Source organism: Ambystoma mexicanum, chromosome 12, assembly GCF_040938575.1.
Source record: "Ambystoma mexicanum isolate Mex_15411 chromosome 12, UKY_AmexF1_1, whole genome shotgun sequence".
In the NCBI taxonomy this organism is placed as follows: Eukaryota; Metazoa; Chordata; class Amphibia; order Caudata; family Ambystomatidae; genus Ambystoma; species Ambystoma mexicanum.
Genome location: NC_090936.1, coordinates 28,128,426 through 28,146,573, shown reverse-complemented (window position 1 = coordinate 28,146,573; position 18,148 = coordinate 28,128,426). Strand labels below are relative to the sequence as shown.

At 47.2% G+C, this 18,148-nt stretch overlaps 1 protein-coding gene across 3 annotated transcripts in view; it reads right to left on the bottom strand.

The window, feature by feature from the left end:
• PLXNB2 (plexin B2) overlaps nucleotides 1-18,148 on the bottom strand; it is a 775,326-nt gene that overhangs the window by 122,257 nt on the left and 634,921 nt on the right. For all 3 annotated transcript variants that reach the window (XM_069627846.1, XM_069627845.1, XM_069627847.1), the window contains 2 exons: nucleotides 13,913-14,140; nucleotides 9,906-10,082 (listed from right to left, as the gene is read on the bottom strand). In XM_069627846.1, coding sequence (XP_069483947.1) covers nucleotides 9,906-10,082; nucleotides 13,913-14,140 — 405 coding nt within the window. The remainder of the gene's footprint in view (nucleotides 1-9,905; nucleotides 10,083-13,912; nucleotides 14,141-18,148) is intronic.

The window sequence follows — 18,148 nt, the reverse complement described above, 5'->3', positions numbered from 1 at the left end:
AGAAACAGGTCTCCCCACGGAAAGGAGAATGCATCCCCCATGCTCCCTGATTAGTGTAATCTGCTGGCAAATTTTGGGCATTTGGAGATCGCCGCCATTGCAAGCAGATCGATCTGGGGCCTGCCGCATTTGATGAAGATGCGGTCCACGGGGTCCTGCCCAAGTTCCCACTCGTGGCTGGAATGCAACTCCCTGCTGAGGGAGTCAGCGATGGTGTTCTTGACTCCCGCAAGTTGAAAGGGGATGAGGAACATCTCTTGTTCGAAGGTCCTGTGCCAGAAGGCCTGCGCCTCTTTGGAGAGTGCTGGGGATTGAGTGCTCCCCTGCTTCCTGATGTAGAACATTGTGGTGGTGTTGTCCGTGAAGATCCTCACCACCTTGCCCTTCAGAGACGGAAGGATGACTTGAGGGCCCAAAACACTGCCCGCAGCTCCACGATAATGATGTGAAGATCCTTCTCCTGCCACAGTCCTCTAGTGTGCAGGCGTCCAGTGTGGGCTCCCTAGCCCTCCAGGGAAACATCCGTGGTGACAGTCTCCTGGTACCCGGGGCTTTGGAACCCTGTGCCCCGGGTGACGTTGGGGTGAATGCCCCACCACCAAATCGCTCGTCAGAACTTCTCGTCGAGCGGTATCTTGTCTGCGAAGTTTCCAGACAGCTGAACCCAGCTAGAGTCCAGGAACTTCAGAATGGCCGCTTCCCTGTCCTCCGAGGGCGACACTAGGCAGTAGACGGTATTGAGTCTGGCTCCTAGGAACACCTTCTGCGATGGTGTCAAGCAGGACTTTGGATAATTGATGGAGAACCCCAGATCCGTCAGCAGCTGGACGGTAGTAAACACAGATAGGCTGCCACTGGTGTCAGGCACTTTGTGAACACCCTTGGGGCCAATTTCTGGCCGAAGCGGAGGGGCGTGAACTGGTAGTTCTGTCCCTGCACCATTAAGCGTAGGAACTTTCAGTGCTTCTTGTGAATGGGGACGTGGAAATAGGCGTTCTCCAGGTCCAGCAACATCAAAAAGTCTCCTTCCAGTTGGCTGAGCACGTTCTGCAACATGACCACCCTGAATTTTTGGGATGAAGTCTAGAATGGGGAGCCAGCCCCCGGTTTTCTTTTTGACCAAAAAGTATCTGGAGTAGACTCTGGATCCCCGGAGTAGTCGTGGAACCAACTCTATCGCCCCCTTTCGCAGCATGGCCCGTACCTCCTATAAGAGTTGAGGGATGTGCTGCTCCTGCTGGGCCACCAGAGGGATCCGCAGACACTTGTGCAGAAACTCCAGGGTATGTCAGTGGGCGAGAGCGTCCAGCACCCATCTGTCACTGGAGATCTTCTCCCACTCGCTGACTAATCCTGTCAGCCGGCCTCCCACTGGGTTGCATGGGTGTGGCCCAGACATCTTGGCCGGTTCAGTCCTGCTTCTGCGCTGGTGTTCCACCTTGAGAGTCGACGACAGCGTGGACCACCTCCACCGTAGGCCTTAGAACGACCCCTGTAGGCCTTCTGGGCCGTGGACCGGGAGGGCTGACGGTATGACGAGGAGATCCTTTCGTCGATCTGTCCAACTTTCCTCTGGAGGCGCGAAAGGAAGAGCAATGTTGTTGGAGAGAGCCCAAGGCACAAGCAGTCTCTGTATCCGCCTTGATGGCTTGCAGGGACTCGTCGACGGCCTTCCCAAAGAGGTTATCTCAGAAGGGCATGAGCAGCACCCTCATCTGGACTTCCTGGCACTAATTCGTGGCCTTCAGCCAGCCTCGATGACGGAGACAGACACTGGTCCCCATCTGCTGGAAACCTGTGTCGGTGATGTCCAGCGCCACTGTAATGGCATGGTCCGAAGCCACCTTTCTCTCCTGGAAGAGGGCGTCCTCTTGTCGTCAGGCAGGAACTCTAGAATCGGGCCCAGCTTGTACCACAGCTCTCAGTTGTACTTAGCCAGGTTTGCCAGTGCGTTGGCAGCCTTGATGGTTGACACTGCAGTGTAAATAGCCTTCCTCCCCATGGCCTCCAATTTCTTACTCTAGCCGTCATGAGCTCTTCCTCGCGGTCGCCGAAACCGCCGAGTCCGGCAATGGTTGTGACCGCAGACACCTTGAGTGCACTCCAGTACCAGGTACTTTTTCTCCAGCCGATCCCGTTTGGCCAGGACCGTGCAAGGATTCTTCAAGAGGGCCTGGCCTTGCTCTCACATGTCGTCCAGGAGGGGCAACGCCATGATGGTCTTCCTCTTGGCCTTGCTCTTCTGGTACAGGAAGCCCTCCTTCTTGGTTTCCCGGGCATAAACTGGAAAAATTTGGAGGCTTTAGCGACCATGGAATGAAACGACCCCACCTCATCTGGTGGTGACGCTCTTTGTTGCGAGATCCGCCCGCCGTGATGATATCGTCATCTGTCGTTGCCGTGCCCATGACCGTCCCTGTGTCTGCAAGGGGGAGGGCAACTGGCGTGTGTGCTGGGGCTGATACAGGGGCGTCGGATGACGCTTCCTATTTTTAGATGGAGGCTGATCCGGGGCCACCGGGACCGGGGCCTACGGCATCCTTCTGTGGATTTCTTACACAAACGTGTGTAAGGTCAAAGGGTGTCTAGGGATACAGCTCTCAGCTGAGCTGGCGTGGTCGGAACACTAGGCACCTGCTCAGTCGTCGGCGTTGCTGCTGTCGTCCTTGTGGACCGTGTGCCGAGACTCCTGGTCCTCGCCCTCCGAGGACGAAACTTCCATGGCCTCGTGTACAGCCTGTGGTTGGCCCGAGACTTCATCGCTCCCCTCTTCCCCCTTTTTGCACCCTGAGAGGTTGGGCCCGGGCTCACAGACGGCTTCCTCTTCTCCAGCATGCCAGCAAGCTTCGCCACCACCCCAGCTGAGGCTTCCCGCCTTGGCAGCAGGGGCGGAGTAGGGGCTACATTCACGGGGTCAGCGCCTTGGGCCTTTGAGAGAGCAGCTTCGGCCGCCTTTTCCTCCGTCCTGGGCTTCTCTGGTTCTCCCGCAGCTTAGCCGAGTTGGACGATTTCCTCGTGAGGAGGAGCTTGATCATTGGCTGGCGATGGAGGCGGATGTTGACGTTGATTGCATCTTGCCAATCGTGGGACCCGCTCTGCGCAGCGACTCCGATGGAGCCGGACTTCCAGTGCTTGGCCTTGTCTTGGGCCCCATAGATGGGGTGCCTTCAAAGGATTTAGAAGCCTGCTCCTCGAGCCGGCAGGTCCTGGGTGAGGCTGGACCCTGCTTGGGGTATGGGGCAGAGGCTAAGCAGCCATGCCGCAAATCTACTGTGTTGATCCTTCATCATTTTCTTGGAGAATACGAGGCAGATCTCGCACTCTTCTTCTTTGTGGCCCGGATGAAGACAGAGGCACTGAAGGTGTTTGTCCTTCACAAACATGTTCCATAGTCTGCATCAGGTTCAGAGCTTGAAAAGGGATCTTCCTTTCTTGTCCTCCGTCATGGCCGGAGGTGCGGAGTAGACGCAATGGCCTTCTGGAAACTTCGAAGAAACGTGGACGATCCTTGCCCTTGAGGGCCGCTGAAATTCACAGACAAACGGATCCCCCGCTGTCGGCAGATGGAGAGAAGAGTACACAGGATCTTTTTTTTGACACAAATAGAAACTTTTTATGTTGAAAAACAACAAAACTGTAATAGTAGCTCACAGAGCAAAATTCGAGGACTCCCAACACTTGAACTTGGTGTACAAAACTGAAGATGGCTGCCACAGGAGGGGCATAGGGAGAGGACTGTCGGCTGGGGGCAGTGTGACCCAGAGCACAGTGATTGGTTTAGAGGAGAAATACAGTTTGTAAGTGAAAGTGAAACTGTTTAGTTTCTTTTACCAAGGATTCCCGGCATGATAACGTGGAATATTCATGAGCATGTGAATCCATGCAAGATCCCATGCTGGAGAACCAGGCTGTCCTTCATTGTCACAATATCTACCTTTGCCTGGTCCGAAATGGTCGGGGACCCTCAGCACAGCTTTGGAGAGAGAACCAGACTATTCTTCCTCTTTGCAGGACCTGAGAGGAATGCTGAGACTAGGGTCTGGGACCCGTAGCAATTGAGAGGAAATCCAAAGCACAGCTTAGGAGAGAGTATCAGGCTATTCTTTCTCATTGCAATACCTGGAGACTGGTCTGCCCACCAAGGGGCCGTGACCCTTAAGACGGCTTGGAAAAGGTGTCATACCATTCTTCCTCGTTACAGGGTCTGGAAGACAGGCCTGCTAAGTAAAGATAAGGACTTATCCTGACCATTAAAGATACAAGACAATCGTGGGTAAAGCAGACAGACTCAGGGTAAAGGGAGTCAAACCCTTTAGTCTTGTGGAACTCTTGCTTGTTTTTTCCACACCTTTTTGGAACTTTTTTTTGAACTACAAAACTGGACTGCACGTTGACATCCAAGATAAATTTTTGCCCCTTTGTGGAGTTTAGCTTTTGAGGAACAGGTTAGGATTTGAGCACATGACGGCACACCTTACTTTGGACATTCTGAGACAGTTTCATTAGCTAGGTTGGTGAGGCAGGGAAACCCCTCTTAGATGTAGAGATAGTTAGGATTACCTCCAACCCCCCCCCCTTGCTTTTGTTATTATTAAAAGTATTTGCCAATCAACTTAACATCCATGTGTCCCTGCCTTACTCCTACGCCCTCACAAAAGGAAAAATACAAACTGCGCTGAGTGAAGGGTGCAGTGTGTTAAGAAGATTCTTGCACAACCCTCTGGGGAGGGCAGTGAAATCATCTAACCTAATGGTGGAGTGGTGTGTCACCCAAAAGGAAAGACCAGACTCTCCAATGGTAGCTATAGCAGAGTAGTCAGGCTTACAGTTAGGAGGCAGGAAGGCTGGCAGGGATGTACAATTAGTCCCAATAGACGGCACACAAGAACACCCCACACTGGTATAATGTAAAAATATACACTTTATTATAAAGTCACACATAGAATGAACTATTTGATTGTTTCTCAAATGCAGTGAAGTATGGCATTATACTCCATTGCTCTGGTGGGCTTGGGCCTCTCTCCCACTGTATGGGACTCAAGTCTAGCTGTTTTCTCACCATGCAGGATTCCTGAAATCTAGGCATTCAGCCACACTGTGAGGATTAGCTGCAAAACATATAACCCACTAACTGAAAAGCTTACGTTTTCTGCATACTTAACTCACTCAAAAAACAAACACAAGCACCTCTCACACTGCAAGCCGCATTCACTTCACCACACCGCAACACACGAGGACTGACATCATTCCGATACTCGCACCAAAGCTCAGCGCACAGTGTATACCGAGATGAAGCTGCCAACAGAACACCACTCCTCTCACTTTCCTACTCCCTCTTCACCCTACTAACCCAAACTGCCTTCTCACTTGCAGATCGGCCAGAGCGCTTGGGGACCAACTCCGTTGGCGACGGGGTGCGGTACAAATACCTTTAAAATTTAACATAAAATATTCATGAGAGAAGAAAATTAGTACTCTGGTTACACTTAACAAATTGCAGAGCCCAGTGTAGGTAAGAAAACACTAAATGTCCAATAAACACCTAAAATGTAGGCTCCATACATATAAGCTTTCAGATATAAGTTAAGGGAAAGTCCCCCTAGACAATATTACACACCATTTAGTCCTAGATAGCTTGGTAGTTCTCCCAGAGTGAGATTTCTCCACAATATGCCAGGCCTAAATAACAATCTAAATCAAATGTACAGTGGCCCATACCAGACACTATGGGCTCAGATTAGATTTGACCAGATACAATGGCATATGGTCACCAAGAAAGGCCAAGAAATGTGGATAGATTCATTGAAAATGGAATCCAGCATAGTCAACAATTCCCACCAAATGAAGGGTTCAGAATCCCAAGGTACCAAACAGAACTCAGTGCAGGTTTCCCATTACCTTCTGCATGAAGTATTACAGTGAACACATCTGCCTAGGACACAGTATAGCACTTGGAGGTTTAGCACAAGGGAACACAATGTCCAACACAGCCAGGAGGGCTACCAAAGTCCAGGAGATCTTTCAGATAGACAGTAGCTAGGTCCAGAAGGACATATTACACATCAAGGAGGGAAACATAATTAACACACAAGGATATACTTTTAAACCTGTGACTGAGTGTAGAACCTGAGGGGTTGTCTCTAAAGATCCAGGTATTGGTGGGGATCTCCAGGGACCTTAGGAGGACCCTAAGAAAATGTCACAGTCCAGTTGAGCACCTTGCAGTGTCACCTTTAAGAGTTCCAGTGTTGAGAAGAGTGGTCCATATAAAACAAGAGGAATAAAACAGGTAAGTGTTTCTTTCTACAGGTACCAAGGAGACAGCAAGTGACACCAGTAGAGACCCAGAAGAAGAGACCCGGTGGAGGGTTCAAGATCCAGCAGCCCCAAGTGCAAGGAAACAGAGCAATATTCATGCCCCAAAGTTATCCAAAGGGGAGGTGCAGTAGAAAGGGACCTGCAGAACCCAACAGCCACGGGCACACCCGAGAGGGAGTATCTGGAAACAATTCACCAACCCAGGGCCCAGAGGTAAGTACTTGTGGTTGAATACAGAAATCTGGTTCCCAGAAGGAGAAACAATGCAGTAAGTAGTAGCTTCTTTCTAAAGGGCGGAATGAAGGTTCTGGTCACCCAGTAATTGCTCCCCTGATCCAACAATGACCCCAATGGTCCAAAAGAAGAACAATCATTGTTCAGTGGCGTAAGACCCACCATGCAGAGGTGGAATCCACAATGAAGATGGCTTCAGGAAGATGGAGAAACCTGCTAACGGCAGACCTCAGTGACTCAGCAGGCCAACGTGGTCAGCATACACACAAAGATGACCCCTGCAGCGGGACAACGGTGGTGGCAACCAGAGACGATGCAGGCAAGCAAATTTGGCGGGTTTGGCCAGTCCCCTCACATGTCCAGGCGGCGACAGCTTCCAAAATCAAGGTGGGATGCCTTGGCGGTAAAATGCATTTAAACAGCCCATAAAATAGCCTTAGGATTGAGGGCAAGGCCCGAGCAGATGAGCAGGACCAAGAGCAGGATGAGGACACCTCTGCAAGGGCACCACCAGCCAAGGATTCAAACCAGAGCTATGCCCGGGCCACTGCATCCAGCCAGTATGGCCAGAAGAGGGCCTAAAATGCAGCAACAGCAGGAAACAGACGGAAATCCTTGAGCAGGTAAGCAGACGTGCTTAGCCTCCAATAATCCAGCAGATCTTAGCTCAGGAACAGGGTTTTCCCTATATATTCCTTCACTCGCAGGGGATGGCTTCTGCCAGCCCACCAACCTCATTAGGGGATTTAAAACAAAGGTATTGGTGACCAGCCAGTCCCTTTGGCCTAGAAAAACTGCCACACATTCCGGGCCCCCCACAAGAAGTGTAATGGCCTGGCCAGGGACTGGTCTAAACCAGTCCAAACCACCTTGGAGGCTGCCATCTTGGGCTCACAAAGAGCCTGTGTAGTCAAAACTGCCATTTCAAGGCCTGCCCAGTGGTTCGCCTAAACAAAATGGCAGAGAGTAGGACTTAAGATGACGCATTAGTACCCCAATTGCTACCATAAAGGCACATTGGGCTACTAATGCAGTAAATCGACTTACACCCCTGGCGAAGCAAAGATTAAATATATGCCACCAGTTTACCCCCTAAAACCAATGTAGGGTGATAAAATCACCCCAGGGCAGAAATGGGGTGCCTGGGAGGCACCCTTGGGACTATCCACCTTATGGCTGACCCAATACCATATGCCTCAAGAATTAAACAGGGATGTAGTGTCAAGGGGACTTTAGCAGATGCTCCTCTGACCACCAAAGTAAATAAAAAACAAATAAAAAAATAAAGAGGGAAAAGCAGAACACATACGAGTCCCATCAAATGAGACTGCAGAACCCCAACAATGGAATTCTGCCCAAACACAATGGACAGTTGCTGCCTTGCCCAAGAAGAATGTCCAAAAACAAAACTAGGATATCCAGTTCATGGATTGGCAATTAACACCCCACCCTGCCACTATATTCAAGCATCATAATTTCATTTAATTGTGCACTTTAATTGGTGTGCAGAAAATGATGGATCAGTAATCAGTAGATCATCATTTTGGCAGGTGCAGGATTAAGTGTACATACGTATTTCTTGAGAAAGCTGGAGTGAACGCCCAGCTGTAGAGCTGCCGAGTTTGGATACAGGTGTGGCCAGGATCCCCCTACTTGCCACAATGACTGTGCTGAGTAAATTGCCACATCACCTGGTGCCTCAGGTCACAGATCTATCCTATGGGGGCCCGAGGGGGGAGTCCAAACTAGGATAACCTGCTAAAGAGCTAACGGGACCATAGACCGTTGCAACGCAAGGGTTGTGACTGAATGGAGCAGCGCATGTTGGGAAATATCATTGGAGCACAATCAGAATAGCACAGAAATGAGCCCTTGGTTGTGCTAAATGGAAACCACTGGAGACCGGGCCAAATGTGGAAACTTCCAGTGTACTTCATCATCCATCAATTGTGCCTCTACTTTTAGGTGAAAATGTTGTCATACGCCACTCCCAGACATGTTTAGAGGAGGGTTTAAACTTAACACGTGGGGGCAAGCAGGGAACAGCCCTTTAATGAAAGAGATAGATTTGTGCCCCTGCATGTGGCCCTTCTGGTCTGCTACTTTTTTCCGCCCAGTATTGGTCACAATAGCCAAGAATAGGTGTCATCGGGACTCGGGACACAATCCTAAGGTGCCAAAGGGCAAGGTTGAAGGGCTTCAGACGGACTTGGAAGCAACTTCTTGGAATGAAAGGAGACACTGGTTAGGGCCCTGGGCAGTGATCGCCAAGGATTTTGAGAGAAACATGGGAGACGGGAAACCGAGACTGGTGGATTCCTAAACCTATGGATGTGCCTCTCCGGAATTCCTAATAAATACTGCAGTGTATGTTAAAGCTGCAAGAAGTGGGAACGTAAAGTAAATCGAATAAAGAAACTGTCCATCGGTGGCAACTAAAAACACAGAAAATATTCAAAGTAAGTACAAAGCGTAAACAGATCTACCTGTCATGGGAAACCAAATGTTAAATGACTTTGAATAGAAGCCATACATCAAAAGCTACATCTAAACCTGGTTCCACTACATTTTTTGCACATTTCTGTGAAGCCCCAGTGGCATCTTTCCACCAACTGTTCTAGGTACGGCCAGTGCGCTCTCAAAGCTAAGCACTTTCAGTTCTGAGCAGCCTGACTGCTGACACCTATTAATAGATCCTGCACTTCAATAACGAGCACTTTTCACATAAAAACGAACCTACTGATTGGCAAAACACATCACCTTCCATGCAGTGTAGCAGAATTGTCACAACATGCAACAAGATGTTCTCCACCTCAAGGATGCAAACGACAGCATCTCCCACTCGCAGTCAAGGAGGTTGTGTGTTATCCGCTGGTATAAAATATGCACATTACTGAGACCTTGCCATTTACATCTGAAATTCTGCACCTCTTTGTCTATCTTGTAGAAGCAAGTAATATATAAATAGAATTGGCCAACACTACATTGTTGACATCCCTTTTAACTGCCATGGGTCCCCCCCCCCAGTGCCAAGGCCTTTTTTGGCGATTTCGGTATTTCACCATGCAAAGCCTTCTAACATTTTCTCCTTCATTAACCCCTTAAGTGCCAAGGACGAGCTATCCCTTGGCACTGGGGAGGTAATCCCAAGGACGAGATACCTTGTCCTTGGCACTTAAGGGGTTTCCCAAAGTAGAGTCATAAAATCCCATTCCAAAACATGCACTCCACTTTTCCCAAAGCTTGGACATGAAATGCCGCTCTTGAGAACCCAACATTCTCCTTATCTACATTCTCAAAAACATGCAACTCAACATTCTGCACTGTAAGAGTTGATTGAAAATGGCACCTACTATGAACTCTGGAAGGTTATTGGTGGTATCCCTCTTTTGTCGACGTCTTGGTTGAGGTTGCTGTTCTGGTGGCTGACAGTACAGATCCGTAGACGTCAAAGTGTTTATGACACACTCCTCTTCGCCCACAAAGGCTTTAGCTTCCTTTATTGTCATGGCAGCATTTAGATTTTTTCCCTGAAAAAAACAAAAGAATTGGACAGGTCTTACATGATGATGCCCATAACCATATTTTTTAGGTGGTCTGTAGAGCAAAGCCGCACACCTATCCTATATTAACTGGTCTATACACGTTTCATCTGCAGATCAAGCCTTCTAAAACGCACAGTTGTTCTGTCTATTGACACTGCTGGCCTGAGGAGTTAAGACATAGTGGGTATTGAGAAGAGGCCTAGTGCTTTCCTTCATTCCCAAACTTCGCAAGCGCTTTAGAATTAGGCAAGACTTCTGTTAACTGTTTTCTAAGCACTACAAGAGTCCAGGCGGGAGAAGGGTCACTAAATAAAGATAGTTCAGATTGAAATATAAGGTGCAAATATTTAGCTGAATATATATGTGGCTGAGCAGTTGTTCCTGTCCATCAAAAGCCCATGCAGACTAAGAATAGGAGAATGTACGTGCTCATGCACACAATGAAACAATATGTAAAAAAAAGGGTTTTTATGAGAATTACTGGACCAGACCAAATATAATTTTATTGAGTGAAGTGTTGAGAGAATGGCGGGAAGACGCGTCTATCAATGTTTATAACATAGCAAATTATGCTAAGTAAGAGCTACAATGTATTCCTGCAGAGGCAGCAGTAGGTTAAGCAGGATTGGTCTAAATGTAAACCTGGCCATGCAACACTGCAGACTACAGCATTGCTCGTATGGCAAGAAGAACAGTTTTGGATGAGCTCTGCCGGTATCCAGTAACCAAGTCAAGAATATTTAAGCTCCAGGCCCAGCACCAATCTTTAGGACCTGGGAGCGGTTGAGGGACAGAATATACCACTCTGGAGCAGTCCTTTGCCCATCCTCACTTCTGTACAAGATTAAATTTGTCATCTCTTGCAAGATAGACTCATGCCTATTCCTTAGAGGGGTGCATTTACTCTGGTTTGAGCGTGATCAGGGGGTACCCGAATGTATTTAAGGGGTACAAGTATGGCCAAGCTTTCATGGGCCTCATTCTGACCCTACCGGTATCCTGGCAGTATAGCCGCCAGGATACCAGCAAATGTGGATAGCGTTTCCGGCACCCAATCCTGGGGCATTGCCGCCGTTCGGTGTTGATCCCCATTCAGAAGTAACCCAGATGCCCTAGTGGCACTCCGGTAGTCGGGATGTCCAGTAAAGTGCTGGTATGGGACAAGTTACTTACCTGTAATTGTTGTTCTCCAGCATGGGTCTGGCATGGAGTCACATTTCCATGAATATTCCCCGCTGTCAAGCTGGGAATAATCGGTAAAAGAAAAAAACTTTCCCTTTTGTTTGCACACTGTCTTTCTCCTATAAACCAATCACTGAGCTTGGGGGTCATACTGCCCCCAGCCAATGACTGCATTCTCCCTAAGCCCCTCCTCTGGCAGCACTCTTCAGATTTGATAGCACGTAAAGTGGCAGTATGACCAAGAAGAGCCACATAGGGGCAGGAGGGAGGGTTCACATGTGAATCCATGCCAGACCCATGCTGGAGAACAAAAAAGTTAAAGGTAAGTGACTTGTTCCTCCTCCAGCATGGGGTCTGGCAAGGATTCACATGCTCATGAATAAGGAATTCATAGCAGTACATTCATACTCAACCACGGGAGGTGGCAAGGCTCAACATAAGCTATTACGCTTCCCTCCTCACCAGGCTCACCCTTCAAGTGAAAAAGTTGCGCAGCACTGCTTGGTCGGCCCTGGACTCCTGCCTGGAATCCCTGTCGATGCAGTAGAACTTCGTGAAGGTGTGCGTAGACCTCCACGTAGCAGCCCAGCAGATGTCCAGCAAGGGAACACCAGACAGGAACGTCGTAGCCGGGATCGCTCTGGTAGAATGGGCTCTGGGAGGGCCAGGCAGCGGTCGACTTGCCAACCAGTGACAATGAGTGATACAGCCGGAAGGCCACCTGGAGATGGAAGCCTTGGACAAAGCCGTCCCATGGCCCACAGGAACAAAGTTCACAAAAAGTGAGAAGTCTACCGGAAACTGTGCGGGCCACATAAAACTTCAGCGATCGAGCCACATCCAGCAAGTGCAAAGTCCTTTCAGCCGGCAACGATGGCGTTGGAAAAAACACAGGTAAAACCAAGGGTTCGCTGAGATGAAATTCTGACAGAACCTTGGGCATGAAGGAGGGGTGCGTCCGCAGCATCACCCTCCTCTCGTGGAAGTCAAATAAGGCTGCTTACAGGACAGGGCTTGGAGATCACACACCCTCCTAGCAAAGGTGATGGCCACGAGGAAAGCAGTCTTCCAAGAAAGGAACTTGAGAGGCAATTGATGCGTAGGCTCGAAGGAGGTCCCCATGAGCCTAGTCAGCACCACATTGAGTTCCCACGCTGGGGCCGGAGCCTTCACCGCGTGGAACGATCGGAACAGTCCTTTGATGTACTCTTTCATCAGGTGGTGTGGCCAAAGAGAAGACCATCCCAGCGACCTGGTGTAGCGTGAGATAGCCGCCAGATGCACTTTGACGTAGGCATGCGCCAGCCCCGACTTAGCCAACGACAACAAGCCCCTTCAAGGACAACTTCTCCCTTTGAGTTGGTGGGACCAATCAACTTGAACTCCAAGTCACCTGGACACCTTATCTCGGAGCTGGTTGAATTTCCTCAGAGTGCTGCAGAAAATCGTATAACCAGGGAGAGGGACAGCAGTTTGCGTGCTTTACTACAGCTTTGTGGCCAGTCCCAATGCAGTGCAGAAGTCCTCCCTCTTGTCCCCACGACTGAGGCTCAAGAACAGCGAGATCTGCATAAACTGCCAGGAACAGAAGTCTTCAGCTGCACCTTTTTCTTCATTTGAAAGGTACTGTGAAACAAGAATGGCCTAACTCACAGGCCTAATCAGCTTGTGACCCAACATGTAATTATTCTTTTTACAAACTACTTCTAAGAACTTCTACAGAGACTTTACCGTTTACTTATCAGAACTGTTTTATCCTATCCAAGACTTTAGCCCATCGACTTTGTCCCAGCCTATTGAATTGAATTGACTCTTCTGGTGAACTCAAAACATCTGCACTGTCTAAGAACTTGTAAACCTTTTATGTTCTGAACCTATTCCTTTTTGCTCCTCCTTCAAAGTAGTTGTAATGCCTCAGAAACATAATGAGTATAGTACTGACGTATATTTGTGTATAATATTAACTGCCTCTTTCTAGTGAATGTTTTATAACTGATGGTTGAATAAATTAATAAGTGTTTAACCAAGAAACCTTGAGTGGAAGAGTGTATTTAAACACCTGTGATTGTAGACCTCTGTGTAGCATTACTGCTCACATTCCCCTCTTGAGATAAGCTTGGCTGCTCAGCTCCACTACCAAAAACTGTGTAGTACCGACTTACACCAAAGGTTGGGTTACCTACACCTGTAGTCTTAGTTGTGTGTAGTGGTCCCAAAGGGTACTGCATACAAACTCTGCCTAACAACTTTCACCTAAACTTCAAGAAGAACGGACGTGGTTGGAGGAATCAGCTTGTCTATTTGAAAAGCCTGGCACTAGTGCACGACTTCCAAAATGAACACTGTAGTTTATGCGCACGCATACATAGAACTGGTGAAACAAGAACTTATATTCTATCCATACCATTTTTTATTTTTTTTTAAACATTCCATATACTTTACAATCACTTAGAAAGCTCCCTTCATGTCCACATATTTATTTAGATACTTGGGATTTTGAATAAAAAGAAGATTGTATACGCTAACAAGCAGTTAAAGTGCACACAATTTCCCAGCTGCTAAGGGAAACTTTAACAATATCTGTCATAGGATAAGATGCCAGAGAAATTTAAATATTGATTAACGAATGTTACCTTTGCATAAATAATGCCGGTCACTTGCTTTTTAATTCCATCGGTGAAATTTTCAAACACAGGATCAGCGACATATTCGAAGGGCATGTCATTCATCTTCAGAACCACCTCGTGGCCGTCCATCTTAATAACCGTACGGACATTATAGTTGTGGAAGTTTTCTGGGATTTGTGGCGTGGAAAACAGGAGCCTGGTGTCGTTGATTTTTTCCAGGTTCCTTTCCGTAATCTTAAAAAGATAAGTATGCATATGTTTAAAACCACATTTAAGAAGAAATATGCACATGACAACATACTTCATTGAAACCTAATGCTGCAACATACAGCACCAAACTAGAATATTTTAAGCACACTGCCATCTACCAACGCTTGATCAATGCCCCTTGCCCCTTAAACAAGGTCTCCCCTGGGAAAAATGCAAAGTCATGCAGTAAGGTACAGAGTGGTGCAAAAACACTTAATGGCCCGCAACACTGCACTGCGACATTAGCATGGCCTGCCACATCAGTTATTGCTCTGGATATACTTTTTACAAGAATTGTCAATTAAAGGAGACCTAAGGGGCTTAACACCCACACAGGTAAAAGTCAAAATTGTACCTTATTGCCTTTCTAAACATTACATTTTGTGAAGAATAGAGTGTTAAGGAGAATTCTCAGAAATGTGCTAATTCCTCTCTACCTTAGAGACCCCCAGCACTTTTGCTGGACTCTAGGACATTTAATTCTTAACCTGGAGTGAGTGAGACCCCTTTTTCCCACTCTCTCATGTATTTTAATGTGATTTGAATTGTGTTTTTGGAGTCTGACAAACTCTATAGGCATCATCTTTACATTGTTGTCACATAGCACCTTCAGTGCAGTGAAACAGGGAAGTCTCTTAGATTTCCCAAAGGTTTAAATACCTTCTCTTGGTGAAACTACTGTTTCCAAGAGCAGTGAAGTGAAATTGACTTTACTTACATTTTGTAACTTTCTAGACCCAGCTATCTTACAATAGGTTGCTGGAGGGGTTACTTGGTATCCCCTTTGTCTAGTTTCTCATGTAAGAAAGTTATGTTACCCTTTCTACAATTAATGGCGGTGGCAGTGGTTTACTTTTTACTACCATTGGGAGTTTTTACCGTGGGCTGCGTTTGCAGCTGGAGTAAGGCACCCATGGGTGCCCATTTTGTCAAAACGGCCCCAGTATTCTTTTTTTGCCATTTTGAGCTGGAAATTCTTGAGATTTACTCTGCGTGCCAAACCACGTTTGGTCCCTTGGTTCATTTGTCTTTGGCGGGATTCACAAATGAAGCCCACCTCTGGCTCCAGGGTGTCTGGCAGGGGCAGGAAGTGAGGGAGGTGCCTGTGCGTAAACCCCTTGGTTACAGGAATGCACCCAAAGGTGATTGGCCGGCTGGCTGTCCGGCAAGGACAGCCACCCTGCTGTGCAAATGACAGCGAGGCTGGAATGAATGGGAGAAACCAGCATAAAAGGCAAGGTTTTTTGGCTTGGAAGGCAGAGTCGACCATTGGATGAACGAATCCGAAGAACAACTTGGAAGAGACGCCTGCTGCAACTCCTGGACCGTTGGCTTGCCCTGTGAAGCACTGCTGCTCTGCTGAATCTCCAAATTCGCCTGGACTAGAGAAGCCCTGCAAGGACGACTTCTCTCCTTGAGTTGGTGGGACCAATCAACTCCAAAGTGAACTCGTTTGGACATCCTCTCAGAGCTGGTTGTACTTCCACTGCTGCTGCTGGAACCAAAGTGCCAGGGAGATGAACACCAAACGGAGTGCATCACTTTTAAGTGGGACCCAAGCTTCTGTTAGATCCTAAGGACTCCCAGTAAGCAGGACTGACCAGGCCTGAGCCACCTCAACAGAGTGCTGGACCCCAGATGTGAGGAAAGTCCAGAGTGATATGCGAGAGACCGCAGTGGTATCATTTGCTGAGACACGAGGAGCCGAAACCAAAAAGTGCCACTGAATTGAAGTTTGTCCTTTGCTGCAGCTGACTGTCCCATTGTAGTGCAGGAGTCCTCAGAAGTCTTCCCTCTTGTCCCCACGACTGAGGCACAGGAACAACAGGATCTGCAGAGCTGCACAGGAACAGATGCCAGCTGCAACCATTTCTTCTAACCAGAGGTACTGTAAAGTTGAAGAGGACTTACCTCTTATTGTGTAACCTTACTTGATCTCAGTTGAGACTTGTCTTGGTTGCATCTTCTACTCCTCACAAGCCTCCCAGCTTGTGGCCCTACCTTGATTCAAATGTTTCTACAAAGACTCCTAAAACATTGTGCGAGACTTTAACTTACCTGCAAGAAGTGCTTCAGCTCACCTAGACTTTTGCCCAATTGACATTGGCTGGCCAGGCTCCCTGAATGACTTCTTCCCTCCGACATTGTGCTTTACCTTTCTTTATAGGATGGGGTTAACTTACTTTGCATTGTGGGTTCAAAAGTACTTGCTTCAAAATATTTGTGTGATCTCTTGTATTATTCTAATAACCCTTTTCTTGTCCCAACTATTGAAGTCACCTGAGGGTGTAGGACATGTGTGTGCCATCCCCAATGGGCAATTACTGATTTAAAGAAACTATGAAGTATATTTTGGAGTGTGTTTGTGTGTTACTATTATATTGCCCCTTTTAAAGAAGACTTATTCAAACTGACTGTTAAATACATTAATAATTGTTTAATCAAGAAATCTTGAGTGTAAGTGTTTATATGGATTCTTGTCACTGAATCTCTGTGTGACCACCCTACTGCTAACATTGACCCCTATTGAGATGGGCTTGGCTGCTCAGCCACACTAACAAACTGTATAGTACAGAATCATACCAAAGGTTGGGTTCCTATTGCCAGGAGGACAGGGTTATTGTAGTGCACCCAAAGGATGAGATCCCTGTCACACAAGATTACATTTTAGGATTGATAACTCTGGCTACACTCAGTAATTAAACAATCACCTGTTGCAAGGGCTTGAATGGGTGCGCTCAGGCCTTTAACAAGGGTCTGCGGTGCGGTTATCCTCCGTTCCAGCTCTTGGAACAGGTGATTATTGCTATAAGCACCCCGAGTTGTCAATCTGGTAACCCGGGGTGCTGAGAGCAAAGTATCTCGTTTGAATGAACGGGAAGCCCATTAATTCAAACAAAATACTCACTAAAGATAGTCCCCATGAATCTGGAAGACAGGGCTCCATAAGAAGCCCCTCTTCCAGTTCCATGGTGGCCAGCGAGGACACTGGGAGGCGGTGGCGGCAGCAGCAGCAGCCGTAATCAGGTAGGTGGGGCTCATGGGGGGTAAAATTAAGAAGCGAAGGGCGGGTGTGTGGGGGAAGATGGCAGGGGAGGGGAGCAGCCATCAGGTTGCTCGGTAGAATCAGCCTGCGATCCAAGCAACCTGATTGGATGCTAATGAAAATGAGTGCAATGACACTCCCCACAACAATAGTTTTAATATATGTACTTATTTTAAAATACAAAGCAGGTGGTTTAGTTTTCTACTCCAAACAAATTGCAATAAGCACTTTGACGAGTTACAGTTCCGTATAGTTCTATGGTGTAGTTATTCCTTCTCCTTCTGCCGCTTCATTCTTAATTAAATAACATTTCCAGCTAAACTCTGCTGGAAGTTGCATCAGAACTCAAACAAGTATTGAAATTAATTTCAAAGACCAAAGTAATGGGTTTCGTGAAGAATGGGTTTGTTGGCCAATAAAGTGTTACTTTTAAGATCAGCATTGTGGTGAACCATTGGGTTGTATTTTAAAAGAGGTTTACTTTAATCAAAAGAAAAACACCTAACTAGCCGTATTGCTATGAGGGAAGTTTCCTACCTAAAGAAAACTAAAGCTAAGACTGCACATCAAAGAAAAATGTAAAAGTTGTCTGTCCGAATCCTAAACAACTAACTGGAACGAGCACTTTAGAAAACACTTAACTAAAAGAAGGAATGGTGTAGGCTTCTACACTAGCTTCGGCATGGGCTTCTGCCTGGCCATACTTGAATTGCACTTCTTCTCAGTGGCAAAGTTCATTGAGGACACAATGATATATATTTTTTTTTTTTTTTATTGTTTATGGTTTTACAACCTTTACAATTATTCTTTCAAATCATACAGAAGAAAGACAATATCTCACATAATACAATTAAATCATAAACAAAAACAAAATGCACATAGTAAAGACAAAATAACATCTCAACATAATATAGTTGTTCAAAATACAGAACTATAAATTAAACATC